Raw genomic sequence first — 21,697 nt, 5'->3', positions numbered from 1 at the left:
GTGAGAGAGCGTTACGGAGATGATAAACAAATTCCACTGGCAGACGTTACGAGAGAACCGTTGTGCAGCACGGAGAGATTTACTATTCAAATCTCGGGACCAGTACTTTTCAGAAGGAGTCAGCCAACATATACTCCGCCCCCCCCCCGCCCCCCCACCCCCCCACCCCCCCGTACATCTCGCGTATTGACAACGAGTAGAAAATTCGAGAAATTAGAGCCAATGCAGAGGACAATCATCACTCTTACCACGCACTATGCGCGAGTGGAGCAGGGTTGGAGGGATCAGATAATGGTACCGAAAGTACCCTCCGCCACACACCATTAGGTGGCTTGCGGAGTATGTTGTAGATGTAGATAACCATTCCCAGGTAATGGTCTGTTCAATTGGACCAGAGGATTAGAGGATTCAGTCCATTCCGTGTGAACATAACCCTTACCATTATGGAGTCACCACCACTTCCACAGTGCCTTGTGACATCATGGCTTCCTCTGCGATCTGTGCCACACTCTAACCCTACCATCAGCTCTTACCAATTGATTCGGGATTCATCTGATCAGACCACGATTTTCCAGTCGTCCAGGGTCTAATCGATATGGTCACGAGTACAGGAGAGGTGCTGCAAGCAAAGTCGTGCTGTTAGCAAAGGCACTCGCGTCGGCTGTCTGCTGCCATATCCCACTAACGCCTGATCTCGCCGCACTGTCCTAACGGATATGTCCTCCGTACGTCCCACTTTGGCACTCTGGATCTGTAGTTCTCGGAATACTGGATTCTCTACCGATTTCCAAAATGGAATGTTCCATTCGTCTAACTCCAACTACCAATCCACGTTCAAAACCTGTTAATTCCCGTCGTGCGGTCACAGTCCCGTAGCACACCTTTCCACATGGATCACAAATTACAGCTCCGTCAACGCACTGCTCTTTTATACCTTGTTTAGGCAATACTACCGCCATCCGTATAAATGCATTACCGCCATCTGTATGTATGCGTATCGCTATCTCTTGAATTTTGTCACCTCAGCCTATTTATATCTTCCACATCCTTCATTAGCACCTAAAAGTCGAACACTAGTAGATGTCGACTCATCACCACCTGAAATCGCTAGGAAAGATGTTCCTCAGATGCCAGTTTTAGTATTATGAATGAATATTTTTGTAATCATCATTTATATATGTTCCAGTGAATGAGAATTTTATTCGAGAAAATGAAGACACTTTTATGAGCAATAGAAGATCTGTGCTTTCGACGTACCGTAGTATGTTTCATTCTTTCTGGAATAAACTGCGCATACCTCCAATATCGCACCACAGCTTTTGACTCGAAAAAAATGGTTCAAATGGCTCTGAGCACTATGGGACTCAACTGCTGAGGTCATTAGTCCCCTAGAACTTAGAACTAGTTAAACCTAACTAAACTAAGGACATCACAAACATCCATGCCCGAGGCAGGATTCTAACCTGCGACCGTAGCGGTCTTGCGGTTCCAGACTGCAGCGCCTTTAACCGCACGGCCACTTCGGCCGGCTTTTGACTCGAAATGTGCTCTTAACAGAGGGAAGTCAGTGAGCGTTTGCACACTGCAGCACACTCGATGATTTAGGTCGGGAGCGTCCTAGTGAACAGCTAATTTCATACAGTAATATACTGAGCTATGGTTAAAGAGGTAATGAAAAAAATAGAGAGAAGGCGTATAGTAAGTATAACCCCTTAAGAATATGGCATTTGTGTAAGAGAAAAAGTAGGAAGATATTTAAACTAAATTCCTGATAGCATGTTTGTATGAATGGTTCTTTAGATTCTAGCAAACTCTTTTGTTAGCAAAATACCAATCACTTTCAAAGCATTACGTTTCCGTTATACGAGGAATATAATTCTTGTTCACAACCACCTGTGTTACATATACCATTGTTTATTATGGCCATTCCATACCACTAAAAAGTGACTAACTACGATCGCCTTCGACTGACCACTATAGCACCACAAACGATTTGCTACTTCAGTTGAAATATTCTGCGAGGTTTAGTTTTATTAACATTTGCAAACACGTAAACACTGATACGTCTCAAAATGTTTCGTTTTTCAGGTAACTGTACCCAATAATTTAACCTTTTGGCAAGAAAAATTCTTGTAGATAGTTATAGAAGAGTCATCTGTGTAGGAAATGTAGGTCAGAGACACAGTATTTCCCTACAGGGGCTTGAATGGTGAGGATCCCCTTGTGACATAACAAATACTTGTTTATCAAAGAATGGTTTAATGAAAATGTCGTGCTCCAATAGACAGGACCTTTCTCTAGAACCTACGATAGGTGTAGTGTTTAGTGTCCAATGGATTAAGAAGCAGAGCTTTGAGGTGTAGAACTGGTGGACAGCACGAAGCGAAGTAGAGAATTTTTCTGGAGAGAGCAGAAGCACATAAAGCCCAACTGCGGGTTTAAACAAACAGCTTGAAATGGAAAATTTCAGAAGGCTCGGTAACATAATGTGTTCAGCGTGATATAACAGAGCTACAGAAAATCCAGGTACACCTGCATTTACAACTACATCTTCACCCCGCAAGCCACCTTACGATGTGAAGAGTAGAGTATTTCTAGTGGCACCATAAAAAAAAATCGTTCAAATGGCTCTGAGCACTATGGGACTTAATTCTGAGGTCATCAGTCAAATGGTTCAAATGGCTCTGAGCACTATGGGACTTAACATCTGAGGTCATCAGTCCCCTAGAACTTAGAACTACTTAAACCTAACTAACCTAAGGACATCACACACATCCATGCCCGAGGCAGGATTCGAACCTGCGACCGTAGCGGTCGCGCTGTTCCAGACTGCAGTGCCTAGAACCGCTCGGCCACCCTGGCCGGCGGCACCATCAAGTAACATGTTGATCGACTCCTCTGGGAACTGTTTACTGAGCAACTCCGTACACCTCTCGCACACGCTAGCCGATCCGGTGATGAAACGGGTTGCTTTAAGTTGTATTTTCTGTGTCTGCTCTACTAAGAACGACCCCAGACTAACGATTAATCCTCAGGAATCGACCTTACGAGTGTTTTGTAGTGTCACATCGTGGAAGAATTATATTTTCTTAATTTTGTTCCATGACTCCCTACATGGCATCTGCTGTTCATACAATTAGTTTTACATGGTCTTTCCTCTGTTCCTCAGTGCTGTCTATTGGCTTTTACTGTTCCCGGTGATTAATCGCCAATAGCGTACTCAAACAGTAATGGATTTCTTTCCCCATGTATTCGCTATTTTATTTACACGCCAGGTCAATCCTGTACCAATTATCAATTCTCCTTAGATCTTCCCGCATTTCGCTACAGCCTTCCCTTTTTTCTTTTTTGAATCATCAGTCTTCTGACTGGTTTCATGCGGCCAACCACGATTTCCTCTCCTGCATCAACATCTTAATCTCAGTGTAGCCCTTGCAACATACGTCCTCAATTACTTGCTGGATGTATTCCAATCTCTGTCTTCCTCTAGTAACATGGAAGGTATTCCCTGATGTCCTCAAAGATGTCCCATCATCCTGTCCCTTCTCCTTGTCAGTGTTTTCCGCATATACCTTTCCTCTCAGATTTTGCGCGTAAACCTCCTCATTCCTTACTTTATCAGTCCATCTAATTTGCAACATTCGTCCGCAACACCACTTCTCAAATTCTATGATTTTCTTCCGTTCCGGTTTTCCAACAGTCCATGTTTCACATGCTCCAAACGTACATTCTCAGAAATTTTTTCCTCAAATCAAGGCCTATGTTAGATAGTAACTTCTCTTGGCCTGTAACGCCCTTTTTGCCAGTGCTAGTCTGCTTTTTATGTCCTCCTTGCTCCCTCTGTCATTGGTTATTTTGCTGCCTAGGTAGTATAATTCCTGAACGTCATCTACTTCCTCATCACCGATCCCAATGTTAAGTTTCTCGCTGTTCTCATTTCTGATATTTCTCATTATTTTCGTCTTCCTCGATTAACTCCCAATCCAAATTCTGTACTCATTAGATTGTTCATTCCATTCAGCAGATCATGTAAATCTTATTCACATTCACTCAAGATAGCAACTTCATCAGCGAAACGTCTCATTGATATCCTTTCACCTTGAATTTTAATTCCACTCCTGAAATTTTCTTTTATTTCCATTATTGCTTTTTCTGTGTACATATTGAACTACAGAGGCGAAAGGCTACATCCTTGTCCTACACCCTTTTTAATCCGAGTACTTTATTCTTTGTCTTCCACTCTTATTGTTCCCTCTTGGCTCTTATACATATTGTTTATTACCCGTCTCTCCCTACAGCTTAACCCTATTTTTCTCAGAATTTCGAACATCTTGCACCGTTTCACATTGTCGAACGCTTTCTCCAGGTCGACAAATCCTATGATTGTGTTTGGTTTTTCGTTAGTCTTGCTTACATTATCAACCGCAATGTCAGAATTGCTTCTCGGGTGCCTTTACCTTTTCTCAAGCCAATCTGATCGGTATATAGCACACCCTCAATTTTCTTTTCCATTTTTCTGTACATTATTCTTGTCATCAACTTTGATGAATGAGCTGTTAAGCTGATTGTGCGATAATTCTCGCATTTGTCAGCTCTTGCAGTCTTTGGAATTATGTGGATAATACTTTTCCGAAAATCAGATGGTATGTCGTCAGACTCACATGTTATACACACCAACGTGAATAGTCGTTGTGTTGCTACTTCCCCCAACGATTTTAGAAATTCTGATGGAATAATATCTATCCCTTCTGCTTTATTTGAACTTAAGTACTTCAAAGCTCTTTTAAATTATGATTCTAATACTGGATCCCCTATCTCTTCTGAATTGACTCCTGTTTCTTCTTCTATCACGTCAGACAAATCTTCCCCCTCATAAAGACTTTCAATGTATTCTTTCTACCTATCCGCTCTCTCCTCTAAATTTTTCAGTAAAATTGCCGTGGCACTCTTAATGTTACCACCCCTGCATTTAATATCGCCGACGGTTGTTTTGGCCCTGTATGCTGAGTCTGTCCTTCCGACAATCATTTCTTTTTCGATTTCTTAACACTTTTCACGCAACCATTTCGCCTTAGTTGCCCTGCACTTCCTATTTATTTATTTCCTCAGCGAACTGTATTTCAGTATTCTTGACTTTGCCTGAACATTTTTGTACTTCCTTTTTTTGTCGATCAACTGAAGTGATTCGTCTGTTACCCATGGTTTCTTCGCAGTTACCCTCTTTTGTACCTATGTTTTCCTCACCAATTTCTATGATTGCCCTTTTTGGAGATGTCTGTTCCTCTTCAACTGTTCTCCCCACTGAGCTATTCCTCTTTACCACGTCTGCAGCCTTAGAGAACTTCCGTATCCCACATCTTTGTGTATTGATTCTTCCTGACAAATCTCTTAAACTTCAGCCTACTCTTCATCACTACTACATTGCGGTATGAGTCTATACCTCCTCCGGGTACGCCTTGCAATCCAGTATCTGATTACAGAATCTCTGTCTGACCTTTATGTAATCTAACTGAAATCTTCCCGTAGGACCCGGCCGTTTCCAAGAATACCTCCTACTCTTGTGATTCTTGAACAGAGTATACGCTATTACTGGCTGAAATTTATTACAGAATTCAATTAGTCTTTCTCCTCTCTCATTCCTTGTCCCAAGCCCATATACTAATGTAACATTTTCTTCTGTTTCTTCCCCTACAACTGCATTCCAATGCCTCATGATTACTAGATTTTCATCTCTCTTTGCGTACTAAATTACCCTTTCAATATCCTTGTATACTCTCCCTGTCTCATCTTCAGCTTGCAACGTTGGCATGTATGCCTGAACTATCGTTGTTGGTGTTGGTGGCTCTCTGCCCAACCTTCCCATTCATAACGAATCCTACTCCCGTTATACCATTTTCTGGTGCTTTTGATATTACTCATCTGACCAGAAGTCCTTATCTTCTTTCCATTTCACTTCACTGACCCCTATAAGCTTCTGATATTCCACGCACCGCCTTTTAGAACGTTATCCGTTTGTTGATTACTCAATCTTTTTCTCGTGGTCGTCTCCCCTTGGCAATCCCTCCTGGAGATCCGAATGGGGCGATTCCGGAATCTTTTGCCAATGGAGAGATAATCATGACACTTTTTCTGAGCATACACGCTATGTGTCTTTAATGCAGTGCTTTCCATTGCCTTCTGCATCCTCACGCCGTTGATCATTGCTGATCCTTCTGCCTTTAGGAGCAGTTTCCTGCCCCAAGGACAAGAGAACGCCCTAGTCAGCTCTTCCGCCCTCATTGACAAGTTGGCAGAATGAGGATGACTTCTTATGCCGGAAGACTTCGGCCGCCAGTGCTGATTATTAATCAAAATTTAAGCAGCAACGGGATTCGAGCCCGGGACGGAGGACGGTTAGATTACTAATCATAGACGCAACCCCTTCATCGCGGGTCTTCCCATAGACAACAGCACCGTCAACGGACAGCCTAATCATTCTACTGGTCTCACTGAAAAAAATTTAGTGCCTCGACGAGAGTCTTCAAGACAGTTGTTAAAGGAGAGTCAGTGAAATTTTAAGATCAGTTTTTCACAGGCTATAAAAACTTCGGCTGCTCTCCAATCTCAAAAAGAGCAGACAAAAATGATGTCTCGTATCAAAAATAGTAATCTCAATTATGTTCAGCACATAATTTCACGTTAATATAGTTGGTAGTTACAGCCCTAAATTTACTGTTCAGTATATGAAGCATGAAAATGAGTCCGGAACGCTGAGGGCTATTCGGAAAGTAAGAGTGAACTATCGCCCAAATGGGAACCACTGTGAAAATCCGAGGAAGCTTTGCAGTAATGTGTTGCGCAGTATCTCTAGTACGCCCGCGGATGGCTCCTGCAGCGTTTTCTGTCGGAAGTCATTGATCATCTAGCGTACAGTCCGGACTTGGCACTCTCAGATTTTCAACTCTGCTCACATGGATCGCTGGCTATGAAGACAACGGCGGCTGTCTTCTACGATGAGGGTGTTGCAAAACTGGTACGATGCTACGACAAATACCTCAGTCGGAGAGGCGTCTATGTAGAGAAGTAGCTGGAAGGTGTTTCTAACTGTTGCAAATAAAACATTTTTGATTTTCACTGCAGTTTCCATTTCGTGACAGATCGGACCTTACTTTCCGAATAGGCCTCGTATGTACACTAGATAAGAGGAAAGCATGCGAAGAACTGACTGATTTTCTTATCCCATACATCATGAATGATTACCGTTGCAGTATATTTAATAAATATTTGGTGAATAAAAATTAACTGCCATTAAAAATGGGTGTGGCTGTGCACTTAAGTTAAGGCACCCTCATAAAGAGTGACTGAAAATGGTCTAGTTGCATGTGTTGTTTACATTGGTACGTACATTTTTGTGTATGTTTTCTTTATGTAAGCTATCTCGTGTGTAATTCGCCTTCACTTTTTTGCTGTTAATGAGAGCTATAATAGACCCAGAAGCATATATGAGCTCTTAGACATTTAAATGTGCCTCTTTTGACAGGTATAATTTGTTTTAAGAATGTGCTAATTTTAAATGACTCGTTATTTTTATAATGTTAGTAAGACGCTTGGAAATTATTCACGAAATAGCGCAGAAGTACTCGGTTCTTGCTATTCGGTCGTTACGCTTCGTGTAAGTGTGTGTTTTTGGCGAAAAGGTAAATTGGTCCAATGACTGTCTATAAACGGTATGATCACGATGAGCTATCGCTGGACTTAAAATATTTCGAGAGAGATCTCAAAAGTGGCATTTATTTTACCAGAAAATTTTAATTTCTACTGAAGCAGTTCGGATTTATGCGGCTGAAGGATGTTGGGACACTTTCGGATTTAACGTCAACTCATACTGTACGTCTCCGAAATGGAACTCAATGGAAGGAAACATCAATGTCAAACGGTCGAGGCCCAATAGAAATACGTACCCCGCAACGAACTAGTGACGTCACACTAGTTGCCTTGCCTGACATACAACGCGGACACTTGGCTAAGTATGGGGCCAGATTGGAAATCACTATCTCAAAGTAAAGATACTCACTAAAGTCTAAAGACTTGTGTTGTGTTATCGACAGCGTGAGTGTATTTAAATGCGCAGTTATGAAGTGTTAAACTGCTCTAAAAAGTAACTCGCTCCCCACCGGAGTTGGTCACTGTTACTGGTAACACTTGTGGTGTCATGTCCTGTGACGCACGCTACAGGGCTCGTACATTTGGTCAGGTCCGCAAATAGTTGTGTTTTCACACCAAAAGGAACGTTACGCTAACACAAAGTCACTTCCATTGTCCCAGTATCGTAAGGTCCAAGTGCGGCTATGAGATACTGTAACTAGTAATATAGTACTGGGATTATGGAGCTAGCAGTGGATGAAGAAATTATAAACGGCTAAAAGAAACATAATAATGGATGTTCCTGACAACAACTGGATGGTAAATTTGCCACACTGCTGAGACTCGAAACATAGGGAAAGTGACGTTCAAACATTTCAAAACATATACAAACAAACACATCAAGCAATAGGGTGTTTAAAAGGCAATAAATATAACTTTTATACTTTATTCCCTGTGCTTTCCTTTCTAAGCACCAAATAAGGCAAAGAGACTGTATTTTCCTCCTTCTATACTGCCGGATTTTTCATTATCAAAAAACTTTATTAATGAAACCTGTTTTATCCATTCATGTTCTTATTTATGCGTGGTGTACGCTTGTTCTCTCTCCAGGAATTGCAAAACCTAAATCATTTTATGGTTTCAAATATTTGGAGGAAAACTCAAAGAAAAAATATACTTCCTGCATCCATCACAAAGATGAAACAAACGACAAAAATAAAGATTAAGAAGACACACAATCGAGTGAGTTGACTACCGTCCCTCAAAGTCAAAATTTTCTTCACGAGTATCCTTGACATCGACGCCCAGTTTCGTTGCGTTCCGACAGGTTACGTTGACGGTTTGTGTGAAAACCACCACTCATATGCCTTGAGGACGTCGTTACGTCCAGTTTGGACAGACCTTTGTTATATATATCTATATTTATTATATACATGTTTATCAAAATGGTTCAAATGGCTCTGAGCACTATGGGACTTAATATCTGAGGTCATCAGTCCCCTAGAACTTAGAACTACTTAAACCTAACTAACCTAAGGACATCACGCACATCCATGCCCGAGGCAGGATTCGAAACTGCGACCGTAGCGGTCGCGCGGTTCCAGACTGAAGCGCCTAGAACCGCTCGGCCACTCCGGCCGGCACATGTTTATCGAATGTATTTAAATCCCCTAAGGCTTATGGGACTTTAGCGTCTGTGCTAATCCGCATCGTATAGTAATTAATGCTCTGTTCAGTCATCTTGTAACGTGAATCAAGGATACATTGAAGATTTGCGTGAAGTTTAAGCTTGTCTGCGAGACTGGTGTGTAAAAAGATCCAAAGATCCATCCCACAGCTTAAATTATAATTTTTAAGGCAACCTTTCCCTATGCGAAATTGCTGAAATACACTGAAGGGTCACTTCCCTAATATCGTGTATGTCTGAAGCAGTGCTGGTTGGAACTGACACCATGAATCCGTAAGAGTACGAAGGGGTGGAGACCTCTTCTGAACAGCACGTTGCAAGGCATTGCAGACATGCCTAATAATGTTCATGTCTGGGGAGTTTAAAGTCCAGCGGGAGTGTTTAAACTCAGAAGAGTATTCCTGGAGCCCCTCTGTAGCGATTCTGGACGAGTGGGGTGTCGCATTGTCCGTCGGAATGCACAATGGACATCAATGGATGCAGGTGATCAGACAGGATGCTTACCTACGTATCACTTGTCACAATCGTATCTAGACGAATCAGGGGTCCCATATCAACTGCACACGCCCCACACCATTAAGAGCCTCCACCAGTTTGAACAGTCCCCTCCTGACATTCACGGTCCATGGATTCACGAGGTTGTCTCTATACCTGTACACGTCCATCCGCTCGATACAATTTGAAACGAGACTCGTCCGACCAGGCAACACGTTTCCAGTCATCAACAGTCCATTGTCAGTGTTGACGGCCCGGGCGAGGCGTCAAGCTTCGTGTCGTGCAGTCATCAAGGGTACACGATCGGGCCTCCAGCTTCGAAAGCCCATATCGATGATGTTTCGTTGAATTCTGTGCGTGCTCACTCTTCTTGGTGGCCCAGCTCTGTAATGCGCAGCAATTTGCGCAATGGTTGCACTTCTATCACGTTGAACGATTCTCTTCAGTTTTCGTTGGCCCCGTTCTTGCAGGATATTTTTCCGGCCATAGCGGTGGGAGATTTGATGTTTTACCGGATTCCTTATATTCACGGTACACTCGGGAAATGGTCGTACGGGAAAATCCTTTCATCGCTACCTCGAAGACGTTGTGTCCCATCGCTCGTGCGCCGACTATAACAGCACGTTCAAAGTCACCTAAATCTTGAAAACCTGTCATTGTAGCGGCAGTAACCGATCTAACAACTGCGCCAGACATTTGTTGTCTTATGTAGGCGTTGCCGACCGCAGGGCCGTATTCTGCCTTTTTACATGTCTCTCTGTATTTGAATATTTTTTTTATATTTATTTATTTATTGATTTATTTAACCTGGCAAGATTAGGTCCATCAGGTCCTCTCTTACATCTAACCAGGCATTCTACTTATTTTACATTCATATGTTTTAGTAGGCATGTTAAACTACATCTAGTACAAAAAGTGAAATAAACAATTTGAAAGGTACACCTGGAAAAATACATACATATAGAGTTTATATTCTTAGGTCACAAGTACTGTTATAATTAGACATTATTGAAGAGACAGATTTTAGATAGGAGTGCCGGCAGCAGGGAGTATGAGGGAGACTCATGGTGAAGGGAGGAGAAGAATAGAGACATGATGAAACATAATTAAGGAAATATAAAGGAAAAGAAGATTGCGTGGCTAATAGAGAAAGATGAAGAGGAAGGCATCTCAGAAGCAAGATAGGAGACGCTAGCTTTGCTATTTGACAGATGAGGGGATTGTCCTTGTACATTAATTTTGTGGAGAACTTTGTGAGGATGATAGTAGGAAATGCTTCAACTTCTTCTTAAAAGCAGCAGGAGATCGAATTTTGCGCAAGGTAAGGGGCAGTTTGTTTCAGAGGCGGACAGCGGCAACTGAGAAGGAGTTTGCAAAAGTTTTTGTTTTGTGAGTGGGCACAGTTAGGATACCAAATAAGAATGACCTCGTGTTTCGATTATGATGACATGACAGGTTTTTAATCTCTGAAGCATGGTACTGGGGTGCTTGCGCGATGAGGAGTCGGTGGAGTAGACATAGAGTGTGGTAGTCACGCAATTTGTCCGGCCGCAGCCACCCTAGCTCGGAGTATGAAGCACTAACATGATCATATCGACGAATGTTGCAGGTGTAACGCACACAGGCATTCATGGTTAGCTCTAGCCGTCTTTTGTTTTCACTACTCATGCCTTGTTGAATCACATCACAGTAGTGGAGGTTCGGTAGAACGAGTGCTTGCACGAGCTGGCGTTTCAAGTCCTGTGGAAATATGTTCCGAAACTTTTTGAGAGCATAGAGACAAGCAGACGTCTTTCGGCACACTGCGACTGTATTCTCCGCCCAGTTGAGATGCTCATCCAAAGTTACACCCAAGTTCTTCACTATTTTCTGATATGCTATTGGAGTACCGTCGAGCAGAATAGGAGGTAGCCGTTCGCGGAAATCTGAACTTATTAGTTTCTGATGGGCTATTAAGATTACGTGCGTCTTTTTTGCATTTAGTTTAAGCCCCAGGTTTTTCGCCCATCTCACTACTGAAGACAGATCATCATTCATCTGAGCGATTGCAGTGTTTACATCTTCAGGTCTGACGCTTAGGTAGAGCTGGAGGTCGTCGGCATAGAAATGATATTTACAGGAGGACAGAACCGACGAAATATCGTTGACATATAAAGAAAACAAAAGTGGTCCTAAGACTGATCCTTGTGGCACTCCCGAGGAAACATGTTTCCAGGAAGATTTTTCATTTACGCAAACAACACATTGCTGTCTGTCTTTTAAGTAGCTTTCAAACCATCTCATTGCACTATCAGAGAAATTAAGCTGTTGCATTTTTCTGAGCAATATGTCAAAGTTAACAGTGTCAAAAGCTTTGCTGAAGTCCAGTAGCGTCAATATTGTTGCCTTTCGATTGTCGATGGCATATTTCAGGTCATCAGTTACTTTAATTAGAGCAGTGTTTGTGCTGTGATGTTTACGGAAACCGGATTGAAATTTGTCATATAGGCTGAATTCATGCAAGTGTTCAGTGGAATACGCATGCGTACACCTGTTTTTATGGCGCTTCAATCTAAAATCAGTTGAGTTACACAGTTTTTGATCGTTTATTCAAAACGGACACTACTTTCATATTTGATTTAGCAGACATCATTGTTTCACGTCGCTCTTAATATGTTCAGGGATGTGAAATAGGTGTGGGGGATTCCTTCTTGCATTTGCGATAGCCATATCTGACACATGGTGAAGACTTGTCAAACATCCCGCTGTCAGCAGGCAGTTTCAGGCCAAAAAACTCATAAACAAACTTTAAATCATGGATGAGCATATCAGCAGTCTGCATCCTGTTGTCTGACGGCGGTCACGTTGCACTAGATGGGTCGTTGTTTATACACTACTGGCCATTAAAACTGCTACACCAAGAAGAAGTGCAGATGATAAACGGGCATTCATTGGACAAATATATTATACTAGAACTGACATGTGATTACATTTTCACGCAATTTGGGTACATATATGCTGAGACATCAGTACCCAGAACAACCACCTCTGGCCGTATTAACGGCCTTGATACGCCTGGGCATTGAGTCAAACAGAGATTGGATGGCGTCTACAGGTACAACTGCCCATGCAACTTCAACACGATACCACAATTTATCAAGAGTAGTGACTAGCATATTGTGATGAGCCAGTTGCTCGGCCACCATTGACCAGACGTTTTCGATTGGTGAGAGATCTGGAGAATGTGCTGGCCAGGGCAGCAGTCGAACATTTTCTGTATCCAGAAAGGCCCGTACAGGACCTGCGACATGCGGTAGTGCATTATCCTGCAGGTATCGAATGAAGGGTAGAGCCACGACTCGTAACACATCTGAAATGTAACGTCCACTTTTCAAAGTGCCGTCAGTGTGAACAAGAGGTGACCGAGACGTGTAACCAATGGCACCCCATACCATCGCGCCGGGTGATACGCCAGTATGGCGATGACGAATACACGCTTACAATGTGCGTTCACCGCGATGTCGCCAAACACGGATGCGACCATCATTATGCTGGAAACAAGACCTGGATTCATCCGAATAATGACGTTTTGCCATTCGTGCACCCAGGTTCGTCGTTGAGTACACCATCGCAGGCGCTCCTGTCTCTGATGCAGCGTAAAGGGTAACCGCAGCCATGGTCTCCGAGCTGATAGTCCATGCTGCTGCAAATATCGTCGAACTGTTCGTGCAGATGGTTGTTGTCTTGCAAACGTCCCGATCTGTTGACTCAGGGATCGAGGCGTGGCTGCACGATCCCTTACAGCCATGCGGATAAGGTGCCTGTCATCTCAACTGTTAGTGATATGAGTCCGTTGGGATCCAGCACGGCGTTCCGTATTACCGTCCTGAAGCTAGCGATCCGATATTCTGCTAACAGTCATCGGATCTCGACCAATGAGAGCAGCAATGTCGCGATACGATAAACCGCAATCGCGATAGGCTAAAATCCGACCTTTATCAAAGTCTGAAACGTGATGGTACGCATTTCTCCTCCTTACACGAGGCATCACGACAACGTTTCACCAGGCACCGCCGGTCAACTGCTGTTTGTGTATGAGAAATCGGTTGGAAACTTTCCTCATGTCAGCACGTTGTAGGTGTCACCACCGGCGCCGAAGCTAATCATTGGCATATCACAGCATCGTCTTCCTGCCGGTTAAATTTCGCGTCTGTACCACGTCATCTTCGTGGTGTAGCAGTATTAATGGCCGATAGTGTAAGTGTAAGCTCGCGCCATCATTTATTAAATTTTACGTCTAAGACTGAGGAATGAAAGAAGCAGATTTCATTGTATTCTGATTTCTAGAGTGCCTCTCTATACAACATAGGTAGAGCAAAAGAGTAGGAAGGGAGGCACGCTGTCTCTCAGGCTGCGCCGGAAACAAACTTAGAGAATGTACAAGGACTTTTTCCTCGTGCCAAAAGCCTATAAATTAGGGCCGCCAACATTTTGTCAAAACTGTATGGATAAAAACTGTATCCAGCTGGGCGCTCCTAGCGTACGTGCCACATAAATTGGTAAGTTGCCGCTTCAGAGACCTAATTATAAGGCAGCCAGACTGCATCCTGTTCAGTACTACTTAATATGTATAGTCTATCAGAATAGTGAATCAGCTTATTTACATCAGTGACGGCTTGCATGTCGTCCGTGGAGAAGCCCTCGTCCCCAAAGTAGAACTGCTCCAGCTGTTGCGCCGCGCGAGTCCGCTGTTCTTCGGTGGGCAGCGGCAGCTGGGAGCCGATCAGCGCCGTGAAGTTCTCCATCAAGTCGGCGATCCCTGCTTCCGTCATAATGGTGGTGTCTGCAAAGTAAATGAAACTCTCCATTAACTGCCAAATTTCAAGTGAATTCGAGCGAAGTTCTACAGGATTACGGCCTGGCATCAAGGAGTCATCGCTTGACATCTCTTACTGGCAGGAAATGAAACATGACAAAGATCGAATGACCAGACGAGAAGTTTGAGGATTTAGAGCCATGCATAACAAGAGTCAAGATGGATACTGACTACAGTAAAATTTAAGAGACCTTTGGAGGAAATAGAAGGAGCTAAATGAATATGAAGAGCTAGATGGCAAGCCAGTATTAACTAAAGGCGGGAAAGTCCAGATATGGAAGGGATATGTAGAAGGCCTGCACAGGGAAAGGTGAGGGAAAGTAGATGAAGATAAGTTGGAAAATATGATCCTAAGACAAAAATCCGACAGAGCAGCTAAAGACCTAAGTCGAGACAAACTGCATGGAATACAGGATTATTACAAATGATTGAAGCGATTTCACAGCTCTACAATAACTTTATTATTTGAGATATTTTCACAATGCTTTGCACACACATACAAAAACTCAAAAAGTTTTTTTAGGCATTCACAAATGTTCGATATGTGCCCCTTTAGTGATTCGGCAGACATCAAGCCGATAATCAACTTCCTCCCACACTCGGTGCAGCATGTCCCCATCAATGAGTTCGAAAGCATCGTTGATGCGAGCTCGCAGTTCTGGCACGTTTCTTGGTAGAGAAGGTTTAAACACTGAATCTTTCACATAACCCCACAGAAAGAAATTGCATGGGGTTAAGTCGGGAGAGCGTGGAGGCCATGACATGAATTGCTGATAATGATCTCCACCACGACCGATCCATCGGTTTTCCAATCTCCTGTTTAAGAAATGCCGAACATCATGATGGAAGTGCGGTGGAGCACCATCCTGTGGTACGTTTAGCTCCCTGCTTGCTTTATTCGTCGACTTCCGTGGGCTACGCGTGAAACTTGCCCGCACGCGTTCAACCGTTTCTTCGCTCACTGCAGCCCGACCCGTTGATTTCCCCTTACAGAGGCATCCAGAAGCTTTAAACTGCGCATACCATCGCCGAATGGAGTTAGCAGTTGGTGGATCTTTGTTGAACTTCGTCCTGAAGTGTCGTTGCACTGTTATGACTGACTGATGTGAGTGCATTTCAAGCACGACATACGCTTTCTCGGCTCCTGTCGCCATTTTGTGTCACTGCGCTCTCGAGCGCTCTGGCGGCAGAAACCTGAAGTGCGGCTTCAGCCGAACAAACCTTTATGAGTTTTTCTACGTATCTGTAGTGTGTCGTGACCATATGTCAATGAATGGAGCTACAGTGAATTTATGAAATCGCTTCAATCATTTGTAATAGCCCTGTAGATGACATTTCATCACAAATTACTGAGATTCTTCGGATAGCAAGCTATTACGAAGTATTCTACCTATTGTGCAAGATATGCGAGAGAAGGGAAGTATCATCAGACCGCAAGAAGAATGCAATAATTCCAATTACAAAAAATGCAGGTGCGAGTAGATATAAATACACGTATTACAGAACTACACTGTAGAGCCAAAGAAACTGGTACGCCCGCCTAATATCGTTTTTGGCCCCAGCAAGCACGCAGAAGTGCCGCAACACGACGTATCATGGATTCGACTAATGTCTGAAGTAGAGCTGAAGGGAACTGATACCATGAGTCCTGGAGGGTTGTCCATAAATAGATAACAGTACGAGAGGGTGGTGGCCTCTTCTGAACAGCACGTTGCAAGGCATCGCAGATACGCTCAATAATGTTCATATCTGGGGAGTTTTGTGGCTCGCGGAAGTGTTTAAACTCAGAAGAGTGTTCCTGGAGCCACTCTATAGCAATTCTGGACTTGTGGGTTGTCGCATTGTCCTGCTGAAATTGCCCAAGTGGGTTCAAATGGCTCTGAGCACTATGGGACTTAACATCTGAGGTCATCAGTCCCCTAGAACTTAGAACTACTTAAACCTAACTAACCTAAGGACCGGAGCGGTCGCGCGGTTCCAGACTGAAGCGCCTAGAACCGCTCGGCCACACCGGCCGAAATTCCCCAAGCCCATCGGAATGCACAGTGGACATCAATGGATGCAGGTGATCAGACAGGACACTGACGTACGTATCACTTGTCACAGTCATATCTAGAATGATCAGGGATCCCATATCACTCCAACTGCACACGCCCCACACCATTACAGAGCCTCTTCTAGCTTGAACAGTCCCTTGCTGGCATCTGGGGTCCATGGATTCATGAGGATGTCTCTTTACCTGTACACGTCAATCCGCTCGATACAATTTGAAACGAGACTTGTCCGACCAGGCAACATGTTTCCAGTCATCAACAGTCCAATGTTGGTGTTATTTTCCAGACGAAAGGGAACTCATCTGCGAAAAGAACATTGGCCCACTCTTGGACCGTCCAGGTGGCATTTTGACGACTCCACTCTAGAACTTCCCTTCTGTGAAGACGCATCAGAGCTGCACATACAGAAACCTTCTGTACACCGTTTGTCTCGATACAAGAAGTCCCATGGATGCTGCGAGGTTAGAAGCCAGTTGCCGTGCAGTAATACGGCCACACCGTCGGCCAAATAACGGTTCTCTGTTTTTGATATCACTCGTCGTGAGCCCTGCCCTGGTTTCTTGGATTCTGTTTCGGTCTCTGTAAATTATCGCCACATCCGAGAAACAACAGAACGGTTCACATTAAGTCTTCCGCCATATCAGTTTGCTACTGTCCTGCTTCCATTCCTCTTAGGGCCCTCCACCACAGAGAGTCTGGTAGGCGTCTTCTTTGTGCCATACTGTATCGTCTGTGACTGTGTACACAGCGAATGTGGCTGTGGGACTACCGGCAAACACTAACGCGTTTGACAGGTGCCCTGACGTTATCGTTGACGTGGTTGTCCGTTAACCGGAATGTCATCTTCCGTGCAGAACACGACTATACGGACATCTCTTGACATTTTGTATGATTATACTGTGAATTAGACACAAGACGGGAAAATACAGGTCTGTTGCTTTAATTTTGGGCACCAGTGTAGTAACCAGACGAAGTTCCATGGCAGTTAACAACGGGACATCGTAACATGTTACTCATCCTCTGGCTTCATAAATCCAAGACAATAAACCCAACTAAATGCATAAAAGAAATTCGTGTGAGGAATCCTCATATTGATCATCAGCAACATTTGATCTCTCCATTCTCTGTTGTAGATATTTGCAGCTAGCACAACTTGGAAATAGCATATGAAATAATCTTGATGTCTGTTGTGACGTAACAAGCTAGTTACGCCACACTGCGAAAGGGGCCGAAAGAAAGGCACGCGTACACACACGCCGACTGGCGTCAGGTCTGGAACAGGATAACTATTTAATGGTAGCAAGAAAAGTACGTAGCTGCTTTATACTTAACTTTTAATCTTTGTTGTTTACACGTTCTTCTTTAGACATTTACACGATAACTCTCAAACTAGGTAAGGCTAATGGCGCCTTGCTAGGTCGTAGCCATGGACTTAGCAGAATGCTATTCTAACTGTCTCTCGGCAAATGAGAGGAAAGGCTTCGTCCGTATTGTCGCTAGCAATGTCGTCCGTACAACTGGGGCGAGTGCTATCCAGTATCTCGAGACCTGCCTTGTGGTGGCGCTAGGTCTGCGATCACACAGTGGCGACACGCGGGTCCGACATGTACTAAATGGACCGCGGCCGATTTAAGCTACCACCTAGCAAGTGTGGTGTCTGGCGGTGACACCACAATGTCAGTGATGTAACGTTTGCTTACGAGCATGCAATATTCATATGTTGCTGTGAATATAGTACGAGGTGTGATCAAAAAATAATCGGTAATTCTTTTTAATTTCGCGGGGCTTTATACATCCGATTTTCAAAACATTTTTATGTTGTTGGTACAAATTTTTCTGATGTATGATTTCAGTTTCAGCTGTTATTTCATTGTTGACAATCGAAAAGGTTGTAGGTGTTTTCCAGTGCTCGGCGAAGTTTTACTATCGTAAAAGATGCACCAAAGGATTCGTATTAAATTTTTGTTTAAAAATGGAATAAAACACAGCATTGCATTCTAAGTGTTATCTTTGGCTTTTGGCAAATCTACTAAGAGTAAGACAGGAGTTTACGGATGGTATAAACGTTTCGAAGAGGGTCGAGAAGACGTTGAAGACGACGACCACTCTGGACGCACTAGCAGGTCAGTCACTGACGGCAATGTGGAAGAAGCAAAGAAAATGGTCTGAAAAATAGACTAAGCATCATCAGAGAAATTGCTGATGGTGTCGGCATATACTTTGGCTCATGCAAAGCAATTTTTACGGTTGTTTTCGGCATGAAACCTGTAGCAACAAAGTTTGTTCCCAAACTGTTGAATTTTGGCTAGAAACAACGTCACGTAGACATCACTCATGAATTGCTGGATGAAGTCGGCAATGATACAGAACTTCTACAGCAGCTTATAACAGGTGACGGAACATCGGTATACGCGTATATCGTCGAAACCAATGTCCAGTCGTCCCAATCTAAACTGCCTGAAGAGCCAAGATCGAAAGAATTCGACAATTTCGAGCACGTGTGAAAATTTCTTCTCAATGTTTTCTTCTATTGCAATGGAATAGGGTGAGTTCGTGCCTTATGGTCGTACAGTAAATAAGGAATACAACGTGAGCAATCCGAAGAAAACAACCAGAATGAGGGCAAAACCACTCGTGGAAACTCTATCACGATAATGCTACCGCTCACACCTCAGTATTTGTTGGTGAATTTGTTGGCAAAAGAAAACCGTTGTGTTGTCTCAGTCACCGTATTCACCGGACATGACCGTCTTTCTATTTCCGAGGCTGAAGAAATCCGTGAAAGATGTCGTTTTACCGCCATTGAAGAGATAAAAACGGAATCACTGACGAGCCGAACACCATAACGAAAACGGAGTTCCAGAAGTGTTTCCAAGATTGGAAAGAATGCTGGCGCAAGCGTATATTTCTGAAGGGGAGTACTTTGAAGGTGACAAAATTGATGTTGATGAATGAACGTATGAACATTCTATAAGAAAAACAAGAATTCCCGTTACTTTTCGATGAAACCTCGTGTGTGAACCATAAATGGTAAAATATGCTGAATTTACAGCCACATACATAGTGTACATCACAAAAATTACAAGTAAGCCATATATGAATCCAAACAAAATTAGTGAAGCCCAGATTTTAAGAGGTTTTGTTACTTACTGATGGATATAAGGACTCCTTCTCCAGAAGTGACGCCTAGCATGATGGGCACCTGATTGTATGTGCCAGCTCTGAGGACGTCCACTGGATGCTCGATGACCAGCGCAGAATCCGAGGGCGGCTCCACAACGGGAACGAAATCCAGCGGCAGTGGGCACCGTTTCTCCTGCACAAGGTGCACAGCGTTAAGGTTGGACCCAGTATAGCGGAAACGACTGTATACGTATTACATTTTGTTGTTGTGGTGGTCTCCAGTCCAGAGGCTGGTTTGATGCAGATCTCCATGCTACTCTATCCTGTGCAAGCTTCTTCATCTCCCAGTACTTACTGCAACCTATATTCTTCTGAATCTGCTTAGTGTATTCACCTCTTGGTGTCCCACTATGATTTTTACCCTCCACGCTGCCCTCCAATACTAAATTAGTGATCCCTTGATGCCTCAGAATATGCCCTACCAACCGATCCCTTCTTCTAGTCAAGCTGTGCCACAAATTTCTCTTCTCTCCAAATCTATTCAATACCTCCTCATTAGTTATGTGATCTACCCATCTAATCTTCAGCATTCTTCTGTATCACCACATTTCGAAAGCTTCTATTCTCTTCTTGTCTAAACTATTTATCGTCCACGTTTCACTTCCATACATGGCTACACTCCATACAAATACTTTCAGAAACGACTTCCTGACACTTAATTCTATATGCGATGTTAACAAATTTCTCTTCTTGAGAAACGCTTTCCTTGCCATTGTCAGTCTACATTTTATATCCTCTCTACTTCGACCATCATCAGTTATTTTGCTCCCCAAATAGCAAAACTCCTTTACTACTTTAAGTGTCTCATTTCCTAATCTAATTACCTCAGCATCACCCGACTTAATTCGACTACATTCCATTATTCTCATTTTGCTTTTGTTGATGTTCGTCTTATATCTTCCTTTCAAGACACTGTCCATTCCGTTCAGCTGCTCTTCCAGGTCCTTTGCTGTCTCTGACAGAATTACAATGTCATCGCCGAACCTCAAAGTTTTTATTTCTTCTCCATGGATTTTAATTCTTGCTCCGAATTTTTCTTTTGTTTCCTGTACTGCTTGCTAAATACACAGGTTGAATAGCATCAGGGATAGGCTACAACCCTGTCTCACACCCTTCCCAACCACTGCTTCCCTTTCATGCCCCTCGACTCTTATAACTGCCATCTGGTTTCTGTACAAATTGTAAATAGCCTTTCGCTCCCTGTGTTTTACCCCGGCCACCTTCAGAATTTGAAAGGGAGTGTTCCAGTCAACATTGTGAAAAGCTTTCTCTAAGTCTACAAATGCTAGAAACATAGGTTTGCCTTTCCTTAATCTATTTTCTAAGATAAGTTGTAGGGTCACTATTGCCTCCAACATTTCAACGGAATCCAAACTAATCTTCCCCGAGGTCGGCTTCTAGCAGTTTTTCCATTCGTCTGTAAAGAATTCGTGTTAGTATTTTTCAGCAGTGGCGTATTAAACTGATAGTTCGGTAATTTTCACATCTGCCAACACCTGCTTTTTTTGGGATTGGAATTATTGTATTCTTCTTGAAGTCTGAGGCTATTTCGCCTGTCTCATACAACTTGCTCACTAGAGGGCAGAGTTTTGTTAGGCCTGGCTCTCCCAAGGCTGTCAGTAGTTCTAATGGAATGTTGTCTACTCCAGGGGCCTTGTTTCGACTTAGGTCTTTCAGTGCTCATTATTACGATTTATCTGGCCTATTATCAAGCGGGTGTCGAACCAATCGGCGTGATCGGATGATCTAGTCGTCCTGACAACAATATATCAAGAGCGCCATTATGTAATAGGCTTGTAC

The 21,697-nt window shown here is 43.3% G+C and overlaps 1 protein-coding gene across 1 annotated transcript in view; it reads right to left on the bottom strand.

Moving 5' to 3' along the window:
• LOC126413046 (esterase B1-like) overlaps window positions 1-21,697 on the bottom strand; it is a 126,267-nt gene that overhangs the window by 25,244 nt on the left and 79,326 nt on the right. The window contains exons 5-6 of the mRNA XM_050082942.1: window positions 19,865-20,030; window positions 14,465-14,627 (exon numbers count right to left, since the gene is read on the bottom strand). Coding sequence (XP_049938899.1) covers window positions 14,465-14,627; window positions 19,865-20,030 — 329 coding nt within the window. The remainder of the gene's footprint in view (window positions 1-14,464; window positions 14,628-19,864; window positions 20,031-21,697) is intronic.

This window comes from Schistocerca serialis, chromosome 7 (genome assembly GCF_023864345.2).
Source record: "Schistocerca serialis cubense isolate TAMUIC-IGC-003099 chromosome 7, iqSchSeri2.2, whole genome shotgun sequence".
Taxonomy (NCBI): domain Eukaryota; kingdom Metazoa; phylum Arthropoda; class Insecta; order Orthoptera; family Acrididae; genus Schistocerca; species Schistocerca serialis.
The sequence above is the reverse complement of the archived record's forward strand: the minus strand, read 5'-3'. Positions and strand labels throughout refer to the sequence as shown.